The 13,993-nt window shown below is 40.7% G+C and overlaps 1 protein-coding gene across 2 annotated transcripts in view; it reads right to left on the reverse strand.

The window, feature by feature from the left end:
- The window catches only part of RNF216 (ring finger protein 216), a 145,930-nt gene that overhangs the window by 116,303 nt on the left and 15,634 nt on the right, over window positions 1-13,993 (reverse strand). Inside the window, exons 3-5 of one of the 2 annotated variants that reach the window (XM_043559610.1) lie at window positions 10,880-11,013; window positions 1,824-2,507; window positions 596-672 (exon numbers count right to left, since the gene is read on the reverse strand). In XM_043559610.1, the coding sequence (XP_043415545.1) occupies window positions 596-672; window positions 1,824-2,507; window positions 10,880-11,013 (895 nt within the window). Of the gene's footprint in view, window positions 1-595; window positions 673-1,823; window positions 2,679-10,879; window positions 11,014-13,993 lie in introns of both variants that reach the window. The other variant, XM_043559607.1, reaches the window with a different exon arrangement.

Here is a 13,993-nt window from a genome sequence, read left to right on the forward strand (position 1 = left end):
AAGGGACTAAAGAAACACTTCTTTGCATTTTCCCAAATAGAGAAAGTGGTTGCAGAACACTGGTACAACCACAGAGAAGAAAATGTCTTTTAACAACCTGACCAAAATACAACCTCGACCAAAATGAGTTATCAATGCTCAGAATTAATGAAACACCTTCATTCCACAGCCACGCAGGATTCAGTAAAACCCAGAAAACAGTCTGTATGGGACAAAAATGAGAACTCTTCATATAGGATTATTAAAAACGACAAAATGCTAAGTGAAATAAGCCAGTCACAAAAAGACAAATACTGTGTTATGCTCCTAATATCAAGTCCCTAGGGTAGTCAAACTCAGAGAGACAGAAAGTAGAAGTGTAGGTCCCAGGGCCTGGGGGCGGAGGAGCGGTGGGAAAAAGAAGTTAATGTTAAAGGGGACAGAGTGTCAGCTTGGGAAAATGAAAATGTCTGGAGATGGTGTTGATGGCTGTGCAAAAATGTGAAGAAACTTAATGCCGATGGTCTATATACCTAAAAAATGATAAAAATGGTAGGTTTTCACATTATGTGTATTTTACCACAATAAGAAAAAAAAGGCATGGTAGTGTACTTACACATTCAAATCATAATAATTCTTCAAATGAATTATCTCCTCAACATACCCATTTGCAACATCTGGAAATCTCGCTTCCTAAAAAGGAATAAAGACATTATTTGTATTTTATCCACTACAATGGTTTCAAATTGCAATAACAGCCGGAGGGCAAAAAGTAAAATGACTGAAGATGACAAAAGGGCTGTAAAGCAGGTCTGTGCCCCGACTTCTCTGTCTACAGAGACTGTGGACTCTAGAGAGGCCCCTAGCAATTATCTGGTCCTCTGCCACTTTGCATATCCATTCTTCACTCTTTCAAAAAACACTGAACATCTCAGCCCCGGCGAAGGCAATCCGAAGGGGAGTAAGCACTACCCCTTAAGGTGCACGTGAGCTAGTGTGCCGGATGAAAACACCTGGGGGAAGGAGGGTTAAGGGCTTGTTCAAAGGCAAACAGCAGCTGAGCCAGAACACACAGCCCTGCATTACGTTCTACATCAAGGATATCCAACAGAACTCCATTCAGTGATGGAAACGTTCTATTCTGTGCTTGCCACCATGGGAGCTATTCAGCCCCACGTGGCTATCATGCACACCGAATGTGACTAGTACCACTGGAAATGGAATTTCAGGTTCTATTTGTTAAGACATTTAATTTTTTTCTTTAACGTTTATTTATTTTTGAGACAGAGAGAGACAGAGCATGAACGGGAGAGGGTCAGAGAGAGAGGGAGACACAGAATCTGAAACAGGCTCCAGGCTCTGAGCTGTCAGCACAGAGCCTGATGCGGGGCTCGAACTCACGGACCGCAAGATCATGACCTGAGCCGAAGTCGGATGCTTAACCGACTGAGCCACCCAGGAGCCCCTATTTGTTAAGACGTTTAAACTTAAACAGCCACACGAGGCTACCATATTAGACAGTGCACCTCTAGCCTGTTTTATGGGTCTGAATTAGAGTTAACTGAAAGCCTTTTTAAAACCAGGGGGATTGCTCTTATGACAGCACCATGGTACCCATGATCTGCTGCTAAAATCCCATAGGGCTTGTTGGGGGGGTTAAGGATAGATTAAGGGATCCTAATTTAATTTCTGTATCATCAGAGTTTCTCTTCTTCTGTTCTATATATCTAGCTGTATATCCTTAAGAAAATGAAGCCCCCCGCCCCAACACAATGATTTTGAAGTAAAAGAAAATGCAGCTCATTTAGGGTCTATAATTATTTACTTAATAAAATAAAACTTACTGTTTCTTTCACTAAAAGTGCAACGAGTTCTTGATCTACCTCGGTAGCTTCATGCCCCCAAAGGTTTTCCAAATTGGGCTCCTGAGATCCTTGTAGTGGAAAGGCTGGCCCGGGCTCCTCATCATCTATTGCTAACTGCTGGTCTTCAAGCTCTCCTAGAGGATGGCCAGGCTGCGGAGAGGAGGGGCCCGGAATCCCATCCTGCTGGGGTTCTGGTCTTGGAAAAGCCGGCCTTGGAAAAGCCAGCCCTGGGGGCTCACGCTGATACAACAATGGGCCTGGTTCTGCTTCGGGCTGCCGCTCCTGAGGAACCACCTGGTTTGTTATCTCCCGGGGCTGCTGGTTTAGGGACTGGAAGTAACGATGGTCTAACCAGCAGCCTTCTTCGATGACCTGATCATCCAGGATACCAGGTGATTCTCCAAAGTTTGATAAAAGCTCTGTTTCTGAATCAGATGACTGGTTCTGAGAGTCCAAAGGATCGCCTTCTGGTAAAAGAAGGCCACGTTCTTCCAAGATAACGATTTTCTGCTCTGATCTGGGGTTGACAATGTCATTTGCTACTTGGTTATGACTTGGTCCAGGTTTGGGTTCTCTTTCTGTTTGGCCACTTGGCTTAATGAATTCAGAAACTCCAGGAGGCCCAAGATCCAGAAATTCACCGTAGTCATCTTCAGAATCATCCTGTGCCCCAGAATCAAACAATGAGCTGTTACACACTGAAAAATAGCCGTTCTTATCTGATTCAAAGGCTGCTCTAGACTTTTTAGGCCTTTCTTCTCCCAATCTTTTGAGATCTTGCCACTGGGCAGCTGGTTTGATGAGATTGGGTCGTGATGTCTGAGGTTTATTTGTCTAAAAAAAATTAAATTTTAATAATAATAATTCAATTTCTTTCCTATGTCTTTGTCTCCTTGTGTACTTATGTTGAGCTTCTGAGACAGGACAGGAAAGAAACGAAACCCCAAACACCCTAACCCACAAAACCTATTTTTCCCAATAGTGATCTTAACACCGAAATTTGATCACATTATAGTAATTCTAAGAATCAAAGTAGCCATTCATAGATTGGAACCTGAGTTATAGTTTGAATTATAATCTCACCTGAAACCACTAAAAAGTAACTATGAAGTAGAGGAAGTAATGCAGGAATGACAACACAGTAGGAGTGTTCAATAAACATGAAAAGAATCTAAACTTCATTAGTTACTACCAAAATATAAATTAAAAAAGACCCCCCCCCCCATAAGACTGGCAAACTTTTTAGTTAGATAATATCAAGTACTGATAAGGATGTGGGAAAACTCTCGTGCTATTATGGTGAATTTAGGACAGCAATTTGGCATTATTTATTAAATTAAAAAATGTATATAGCCTTAGCAGCTTTAAGTGTAACCTTTTCCTATCTATCCCATGAACCCTTATGTATCTACAGGGGACATATAAAAAGATATTCACTGCCACATTGCTTATAACATAAAAAAAAAAAACAAAAAACCCAGACATTCTAAAGTTTATGCCCAAGAAATTAAGTCAACTATTATCTATTCTACAAAATATTCTCCCAACTCCCCTCCCCCAAAAGAGGTAGCTCTGTATGTACTGAAATGAAAAGTTCACTAAGAAATGTCATTAAGTGAAAAAAGTTGTAAAACAACACAAACACAGAATGATTATTTTAAAAAATCAAAACACAAGACATAAACATAACCACTTCTAAAAGCATATATGTGTAACACACACACACACACACACATACACACACACACACTCAAAGAAAATGATCTGGAAGAAAACATGTCAAACTGATAACAGCAATTCCTCAGGGAAATCTCTGGAAAGGAAGGGGCTGCTGAAGAGACTTTAGTTTATCTGGATTGTTTGAATTTCACGTGTTACTTGTAAATGTAAAAAATTGAAACGGATGTCTATTTTAAGGTAGCAGAATACAGATGCCTTTGACCCTTCTCTTCTCTGAAATCACCCTGTCCCAGGGAGGAGAATGAGACACAACTGAAAATGTCTGATGAAACCAGCAGACATCTGTAATCCCCAATCATAACATATATGAGGAGGAGCAGAAAAATGCAGTGAGGGAAGCACAACCACAGATTTCAGGCAAAGCAGAGAAAGCATCAGAAAGGCAGAGATTTTTCCAAAAAAGGTGGTGTGCCCTGGAAGGGCAAAACCAATACCTTGTTTGGAACAAAGGGCACCTCTACCCCATTCGGCAGCGAGGAATTTCTAAGGAGGCTGGACTGTACAAGGACAAACACCTCTGTTGAAAGGTAGGATATCAAAGAGACAGGATGGACAGAACTTTGAAATGGGCGTCTCTGGAATCAGCAATCTCTGCCAGGTGGTAAAAAGCGAAGGCTAAATAAACCTACGTGCATGTGCACAAACACCCCCCTGCCTACACACACACAGACACACACACACCCTCTGTTTTAAGAGGGAGAGCTCTTGCTAGCCAAGAACAGTGCCTGAGCCCCTTCCCAACACAATCGCCTACAAAGAGCTGGTTCTGGAAAACTTCAGCTTCATTCAAAATTGAGTAACAAAAATCAACTAGAAACTATATAAAGATACCCAACTTAAAAAAAAAAGAAATGGCAGATGAAGAACATAATTAGAAAATTAGTACTACGTGGGCGCCTGGGTGGCTCAGTTGGTTAAGTGTCTGACTTCGGCCTGGGTCATGATCTCACGGTTAGTGAGTTCAAGCCCCTGCATCAGGCTCGCTGCTGTCAGCACAGAGCCCACTTTGGATCCTCTTGTCTCCCTCTCTCTGCCCCCGCACGCTCTCCCTCTCTCTCTTGAAAATAAACATTTAAAAAATAAAATAAAGTAGTCAAAGAGAAAACAGTAAATTGAATGAGAAGTCAGAAGAAAACAGCCTAAATAAGGCACAGATACAAAATGATTGAAAATTAGGTAAGAAAACAGTAGAAATAAAGAATATAGCAGAAAAAAAGGTTTTACCATCTATGTGAGTTCTGAAAGAAGAGAGACATAAGCAGTATTTGAAAACAAAATACCAATATCCAAGGACAGTGCTTGATTTGTTTTAAAGACCTCAGCAGGATGAATTAAAAAACCCCAAACAATAGAAACCTAACAATAGCACCGCAAGACTTCAGAAATCAAATACAAGATAAGTTCTTAAAAGCAGCAGCACATATTGCCTTCCAAAGATAAAGACTGACTTTTCAACATAAAAATGAAAGCCAGAAAACAATGGAATGTTATTACAATGGAATGTTATTCCATTGTTTTCTGGCTTTCAGCTTTCTAGTGTTAAAGGCAAGTAACTGCCACAAAGAATTTTATATCCAATGAAAATATCAGATTTACTGTAAAGGAAATCCTAAAAACTGTTCTTGAGATAGAAGAATAATCTGTTTGTAAGGCCAGAGATGCAGAAAGGAATGAAGAGCAACAAGAAAGGTAAATATTTGGAGAAGATGAAGTGAATGCCGATTGTATAAAATCAAGAACGCATTGTGTAGGGTTTTAAAAATGTATACACAATTAAAGTATATTTAAAAAACAATATGTAAGTTGGGAGATGAGTAAGTAGAATTCAAGTGTTCTAAAGTCTTTACATTATCTAGGAAGACTTTAAAGCACTAATCTATATTAGCGCTGAGGCCTCTACCTGCCCTTAAAATAGATCATATGTTAGACGTGACACCAAAAACAATTGACAAAAGAATAAGCTGAATTTCATCAAAGTTTAAAACTGTTATAAAAGCTTCAAAGGGAAAAAAAAAAAAAGCTTCAAAGGACACTATCAAATAATAAAAAGACAATTCACAGAATGAGAGAAAATCAGGTATTTGATAAGGGTACAGTACCCAGAATATATAAAAATTCAATAATATAAAGATAACCCTTTTTAAAAATGGGCACGGGGTGGGGGGTGGCGGCACCTGGGTGGCTCAGTCAGTTAAGCGTTGGACTTCGGCTCAGGTCACGAACTCACAGTTGGTGGGTTCAAGCCTGACACTGGGGACTGTGCTGACAGCTCGAAGCCTGGTGCCTCCTTCGGATTCTGTGTCTCCTTCTCTCTCTCTGTCCCTCCCCTGCTTGTGCTCTTCCTCTCTCAAAAATAAATAAACATTAAAAAAATGGGCACAGGATCTGCATAAGCATTTCTCCAAAGTAGATAAACAAATGGCCAATAAGCACATCAAAAGAGGCTAAATATAATTAGCCCCAGGGAAATGCAAATCAAAAGTATGAGATACCGCGTCATGTCGACAAGGATGGCTATAATGAAAAAGATCTATACTATACTAACAATTGTCTGAGAGAACCTGGAGAAACTGGGAACTGTCATACGCCGCCAGAGGAATGTACAACAGTGCAGCTGCTCTGGAAGACAGTCTAGGAGAGCAAAACACAGTTACCATATGATCCAGCAATTCCATTCCTAGGTGTATGATTTCTATGGTCTGAATGTCTGGGTCTCCCTTCTCCACCCTAACGAACCTGAACAAATGGGATCGGTGCCTTTATGGGAAAGGCTCCAGAGAGATCCCCTGCGTCTTCCACCACATGAAGCCACAGTGAGAAGTGCTACCTATGAACCAGAAAGAAGACCTTCACCAGAACACAACCATGCGGGAACCCTGATCCTGGACTTCCAGCCTCCATAACTGTGAGCATTAAATTTTTGGTGTTTATAAACTACCCAGTCAGTGGTATTTTATTATAGCAGCCAGAATGGACTAAGACAATCAAGAGAAACAAAAAGGTATGTCCACACAAAAACTGCTACGTGAATGTTCACGGCAGCATTATTCATAAGAGCAACAAGTGGAAGCATCCCAAATGTCCATCAATTGATGAATGGATAAACATGTGGTACATCCGCACAATGAAATATTATTCAGCAATAAAAAGGAATAAAGTACTGATTTATGACAGATGAATCTTGAAGACATTATGCTAAATGAAAGCTGGTCACAAAGGATCACATATTGTACGATTCCATTCATATGAAATGTCCATAAGAAGCACGTATATAGAGACAGGAAGTAAATCAGTGATTGCCTAGCGTGGCGGTGGGGAGGGAATTAGGATTCACTGCTAACGGGCACAGGGTTTCCTTTCAGGATAATGAAAATGTCTTAAAATCGACTGTGTTGATCGGTACAAAACTCTGTAAATAAACTAACAACTACTGAACTGTACCCTTTTTTTTTTATAATGTTTATTCATTTTTTTGAGAGAGAGACACAGAGTGTGAATGGGGGAGGGGCAGAGAGAGAGGGAGACACAGAATCCGAAGCAGGCTCCAGGCTCTGAACTGGCAGCATTGAGCCTGACACAGGGCTCAAACTCACAATCTTTTTTTTTTTTTTTTAATTTTTTTTTTAACGTTTATTTATCTTTGAGAGAGAGAGAGAGACAGAGCATGAACGGGGGAGGGTCAGAGAGAGGGAGACACAGAATCCGAAACAGGCTCCAGGCTCTGAGCTGTCAGCACAGAGCCCAACGCGGGGCTTGAACTCACGGACCGCGAGATCATGACCTGAGCCGAAGTTGGCCGCTTAACCGACTGAGCCACCCAGGCGCCCCTCAAACTCACAATCTTGAGATCATGACCTGAGCCGAAATCGGAGGCTTAACTGACTGAGCTACCCAGGCGCCCCTGAACTGCACGCTTTAAACGGAAGAACTGTATGGTATGTGAGTTAGATCTCAAAAAAGTTGTTTAAAAAAATTTTTTTTTTAATATTTGAGAGAGACAGAGACAGAGCGTGAAGCAAGGGAGGGGCAGAGGAGAAACAGAGACACAGAATCCGAAGCAGGCTCCAGGCCCCAGACCCTGAACTGTCAGCACAAAGCCCGATGTGGGGCTTGAACTCGCAAACTGTGAGATCGTGACCTGAGCTGAAGTTGGATGCTTAACTGCCTGAGCCACCCAGGCACCCCATCAAAAAACCTGTTGTTGTTGTTTCTTATTACTAAGTTTATTTATTTGAGAGAGAGAGCAAGCTGAGGAGGGGCAGAGAGAGGGAGGGGGGAGAGAATCCCAAACAGGCTTCACACTGCTAGCGAGGAGCTCGACGCGGGGCTCGAACTCACGAACTGTGAGATCATGACCCAAGTGGAAATCTAGAATTGGATGCTTAACTGACTGAGCCACCCAGGCACCCAAAAAAGTTGTTTTAAAAAAGGAGAGAGAGAGATCCTATGTAGAAGTCCTGAAGAGAGCAATGTCTGCCAGCCTCCAGCTGCTCCAGTCCCCTGCTGTCCAGCTCCAGAACCATCTGACAACAGTCACATGAGCCAGAACCAACCAGCTGAGCCCTTCTCAAATTCCTGATCCACGGAAACAAACTACTGCAGCTGTCTTAAGCCATTAAGTTTTGAGGTGATACATTACATGGCAATAAGTAACCAGAATAATAATTAATATAAAAGGATAAAAGAAGAATGAATAACTCAAGAAGTTAGTAAAAGGACCATAAGATAAATGCTAAGAAAGTATGTTAAATATACTAAAGCAGAAGAAAAGCATTGAAGAGAAAAACAGAAACTGATTAGTAAGAAAACAAATGGTAGCACTATGAAATAAATCTCAAAGCAATTTCTTTGGTAAAAGAGTAAGAGAAGAGGGGAGGAAGGAAGATAATGGTTAGTTCATTAAATCAGGAAAAAGGGGATAAAACACAAGTACACAAAACAGAAAAGGAAAATGGAGATCAGAGGATGTAGAACCATAGATCAGAGGATGTAGAAAGAACAGGTTATTTTGTTTTACTAAATACACTAAAAAACCTTGAAGAAATTATTTTGTAGGAAAATATCCATTATTATACCAAAAAACTGGTATTAAAAGTAACAGAAAATATAGACATGTCAATGACCACAGAGGAAGCTGAGATAGTTTCAAAGAACTGACCTCTAAGAAAAGCAACAGCCCCAAATGCCTGTATGATAAATTCAGGTAACTCCAATGTTATTTCAAATAGTGTAACAAAGCACAGAAGAACAAAGAAAACTTCTAAATTCTTTTCATGAAGTCAGAATCAATCACGTTTATAAAAAACCTGTCAAGGATAGCACAGGCACACACATACATCCATGGGCCAATCTCACTTATGAGATCTATGAAGAAAACCTTAAGTAAAATCTCATCAAATGGAATTCAAGAGCATACTACCATTACATTACAATACTATTCCGAAGTAGTCTATCCAGAGACAGCAGAATAATTTACCTTAACAGATGAAAGAAAATCCTATGATAATCTCCACAGATGCTGAAACAGAATTTGACAGAATTCTATATTCACTCATAATAAAAACTTAAAGAAGAGGGGCACCTGGGTGGCTCAGTTGGAGGAGCGCCCGACTTCAGCTCAGGTCATGATCTCATGGTTTGAGTTCGAGCCCGACATCGGGCTCTCTGCTGTCAGCACAGGTCCTGCTTAGGATCCTCTGTCACCCTTTCTCTCTGCCCCTCCCCCACTGACATTTTTTCTCTCTCTCTCAAAAATAAATAAGCATTAAAAAAAAAAAACAAAACCTTAAAATAGATGGCTCCTTCCTTAATGTACTTTAAAAATGGTATCTCAAGCAAAAACCACCATCACAATTAGCGAAGAAACATTAGAAGTATTCCCATTTAGGGGAACCTGGGTGGCTCAGTCAGGTAAGCATCTGCATGATCCCACAGTTCGTGAGTTCGAGCCCTGCATCAGGCTCTGTGCTGACAGCTCAGAGCCTGGAGCCTGCTTGGTATTCTGTGTCTCCCTCTCTCTCTGCCCCATCCCCACTCATGCTCTGTCTTAAAAATAAATAAAACATTAAAAAAAAATTTTTTTTAATGAATAGTAAAAAAATTTTGTAAATAAAAAGTAAAAAAAATAATTATTCCCATTTATGTCAGTTGGTATTTTTCTCATTCCTATTACCACTATTAAGGTATAATTTAATTAGATAAGAGAAAAATATAAAAACTGGAAAGGGAGAAACTGCAAGTATCTTTATTTCCAGCTAGATCAGATGCCATCCCTTGAGAAGTTAATAGGGTCAACTGAAAAACAACTACGGACAATAAAAATAAGGTGACCTGAGTATGAAATTATCATAAAACCCAACAGACTGTTCAACTAAAAAAGAAAAATGGTTAAAAGGAACAGTGGGAAAAAAGATGCCATTTACAAAAGCGACAGAAAAGAGAAAATAACCAGAAAGAAACAACAAAAAATGTTTAAGATTTATAGTAAGAAAAATTCAGAACACTCTGGCTGAGGGATATAAAGGAAGTCCAGACCCAATGGAAGGAGAAAGTTAGAAAGGGTCAGTATTATAAAAATTGTTCTGTAAACTTAACAATAACATGTGTTCTGAATTTATCTACCTTTTGGAATTAGAAAAGCTGACCTCAAGATCTGTATAAAAATAGCACAAAAACATCCAGGATGATTCTGAAAAATGTAGAGTTACAAAGGGGAGATAAACACTACCTGATATTAAGACGCATGATAAGATTTAGTGATTACAACAATGCAGACTCATGCACAAATAGAGCCAATAGTGCAGAAGTCCGGAAACAGACCAAAACATACGGCCTCTAAAGCTATGGGGACACTGGGCGGGGTAAAAAGGTACTGCTCTCAGAGATGCAGGGTGACAGCACACATGCAGCGGCACAGGCTGCACGAGCGGTGCTCTCAGGCGTCCTACAAGGCCCTACCTCCCACTGCCCTGGGGCTGAAGAATCACATCACTAACTTGCAATGATGCCTCATCAGGGTAAGTTTAAGAAAACTCACTTCCGGGGCGCCTGGGTGGCGCAGTCGGTTGAGCGTCCGACTTCAGCCAGGTCACGATCTCGCGGTCCTTGAGTTCGAGCCCCGCGTCGGGCTCTGGGCTGATGGCTCAGAGCCTGGAGCCTGTTTCCGATTCTGTGTCTCCCTCTCTCTCTGCCCCTCCCCCGTTCATGCTCTGTCTCTCTGTCCCAAAGATAAATAAACATTGAAAAAAAAAAAATAAATAAAAAAAAAAAAAAAAAAAAAAAAAAAGAAAACTCACTTCCGTCAGGATGACATCATCATCCAGGTCCTCTTCGTCGTGTTGCTGAGGAGCTGGGGTGACCAGCATGGGAACCCCTTCCTCATCAGAGGAGTCAGATATGGTGATGGGTCCATCTCTGAGATTGATCCAGTCTAAAAGGAGGCAGAGAACACGTTTACCAGGAGGCGGGCACAATCACTTTCAGTCTTTTAATTCAATTTTGGCATAAAAAGGGTCAAGCCTAAAGCCAAGCTACTGGTATGTTAGCTTATCTCCTCAAGCAGCATGTGCACCCAAATATTGACAGCCAGGTTTCCATGGAGATCTTCGTAATAATACATTTTGGGAATCCAAAGAAATAATCTGACAGTATTATCAACTTTTTCTTATACAAGGTTGGAAAAATCTGTTGATAAAATCCTCACTGCAAATTTTTAAAAAGTGAAATCACGGTCTCCCCCTCATCTCTACTCCTCCCAGGGAATAAACATTGTTTTATTCAACGGATCGGTCTGAAAAAACTTTCACTCAAACACGGTAAAATTTCATTTAATATTTAAAATATCAAAATTTACTCACCTTAGACATAAACCTTAAAAATCATTTATGCAAACACAGTTGAGTGTTTTATTTTTTTTATTTTTATTAGGAAAAAAATTTTTTTTTACATTTTATTTATTTTTGAGAAACAGAGTGAGACAAAGCGTGAGTGGGGGAGGGGCAGAGAGAGAAGGAGACAGAATCTGAAGCAGCCTCCAGGCTCTGAGCAAGCAGTCAGCACAGAGCCTGATGCGGGGCTTGAACCCACAAACTGTGAGATCATGACCTGAGCCGAAGTCGGACGCTCAACCGACTGAGCCACCCAGGCGCCCCACAGTTGAGTGTTTTAAACACCATTTAGTATCCATGACAGTAAACAATAGAACTTTCCTAATTTCCTTTTAAATACAACTATCTGGATAACCATATGTTCAAAGTTTCTAACTTTTTTTTTTTTTGTCTGAAGATAGAGCGTGCCCAATTTGAATTACTGAATAACACAAACTGTTAATTTTTTCCTGCCTGACCCATGGGAATGTTAAAGGTTAAAAGAAGCAACGAAGAGAAAATGCATTCAGTGTCCTAGAGAAAAGGTTAGGGGGGAAAAAAAAACCAAAATGAAAAAAGAGGCATCATCATTACAAACACTGAAATTTTTCCATTAAAGCTCTAATATCTTTCTCAAGGTTAACGCCTCATTTATTTTTATGGCACCCAACAATTTGAACAGCAATCTGAAGTCAATTATCTCACATGATTCATCCCTGTGACAGAGCTGTGGGGACAGCAGTTTAAAGCAGGTAAGTCTGTAAAATCTAAGGTTCGACCTCCGAGGTCCAAGTCTGTGCTCTACCATATGCCAGCCATATGAGGCTGTTATCTAACTTCAGCAAGCATCCACTTCTTCAACATTAAAAAAGGTTAGTGCAGAAGGCTCAAACCCGCAGCCTGCAGGGGGGACAACCAACCAGAGCTGGCCTAATACATGCTGCAGAATTCTAGATTTTCCTGAATGTTCTCAATCATTATATGCCTTTGGTCATTTCCAGTCATTAAATGGCTGTTTTTGACAATTTTGTCTCATTTTATCACTGGTTTTGGGGAGAGAATTTGCCAAGCTCCTCGGCCACTCTAAAAACCCCACCCTGAGGAGGTCCGTTGTGAAGAGACGCTGAGGCAGAGTACTAGACACCAGGCACGGGGTCAAGAGAGGAAAGAGGTGCCCGTGAAATAGAATAACGAACGAGGCCCTGGATGCTTTCTGTTGCTTAGCTCCCAGAATGCTGGCAGCCAGTCTTAGATTCCATATGCAGGAAACTGTAGACTCCTCTCTGGAAGAACTGGTCCAAGAAAAAAAAAAAAAACACTTAGAGACCACCTTGGAAGACCCAATGAAAAAGCTGGCTTGAAGCTTCTCACCTCATAGTGAGGTCCAATGGTTGGCAAAATACTCCCCCAGCACACCATGTATAAACACGTTAGCTTTGAAAAAAATAGTTTAAAAAACTAAAGTGTAACAAAGTCTACGAATCAAAAATATAACTTCATGAATACAAAAGGCCCACAACTGGATGACCATCACCAAGGTCAGCAAATACAACATTTCGAGTACATTAAAAGCTTCCTGACTCCACAGACTAGTTGTGTCTGTTTCTGAGTATGCATTCATTTCTGGCTTTCTTGCAAATACTGGTTCCACGTATCCATGTGGTGGCATGTGCAGCAGCTCTCTCTGCTATTCGCAGTCCACCACGTGACAACATTACAAGTTATTTATTCTTCTGTCAATGGACTTTTGGGTTGGTGCCAGTCTTGGCAATTTTGGATACTGAACATTCTTACACACGTCTCTTGGTGTGCTCATTTCAGTTGGGTACGTTCTAGGAGCAGAAGAGCTGAATTATATGGGAAGCATATGTTCAATTTTAGTGGACGATGCCAAATAATTTTCCAAATTATGCCAATTTATATTCCCACCAGCAGTGTGGGATGGTACCCGCTACTTCCTGTCCTCACTGGAGCATAGCCATGCTCATTCATTTATATATTATCTACAGCTGCCTTCACTTTTTTTAAAATAATTTTTTAGAATGCTTTTTATTTTTGAGAGAGAGAGAAAAATAAAGACAGAGAGAGAGAGAGAGAGCACACGTAGGTGAGGGGCAGCGAGAGGGGGACAGAGGATCCAAAGCAGGCACTGCACTGACAGCAGAGAGCCCAATGCCCAATGCGGGGCTCGAACTCACGAACCATGTGATTGAGACCTGAGCTGAAGTCAGACACCTAGCTGACTGAGCCACCCAGGTGCCCCTGCCTTCAATTTAACATATAGCTGAGTAGCTGCAACAGAGACCACATGACTTATAAGACAAAAATAGTGACTCGCTGGCTCTTAAAAGTTTGCTGAGCTCTGGTTTAGATTGTTCAGTTAGATGAATCTCATGAGCTTCAAGATTGTATTTTCATTACCATGCAATTAAAAATATTTTCTAATTTCCATTGTGACTTTTTCTTTGAACCATAAATTGTTCTGAAGTGTATTCTTGTTTTCCACGTACAGGGATTTTCTAATTATATTTCTGTAATTGATTT

The sequence above is a fragment of the Prionailurus bengalensis genome, chromosome E3, assembly GCF_016509475.1.
Source record: "Prionailurus bengalensis isolate Pbe53 chromosome E3, Fcat_Pben_1.1_paternal_pri, whole genome shotgun sequence".
In the NCBI taxonomy this organism is placed as follows: domain Eukaryota; kingdom Metazoa; phylum Chordata; class Mammalia; order Carnivora; family Felidae; genus Prionailurus; species Prionailurus bengalensis.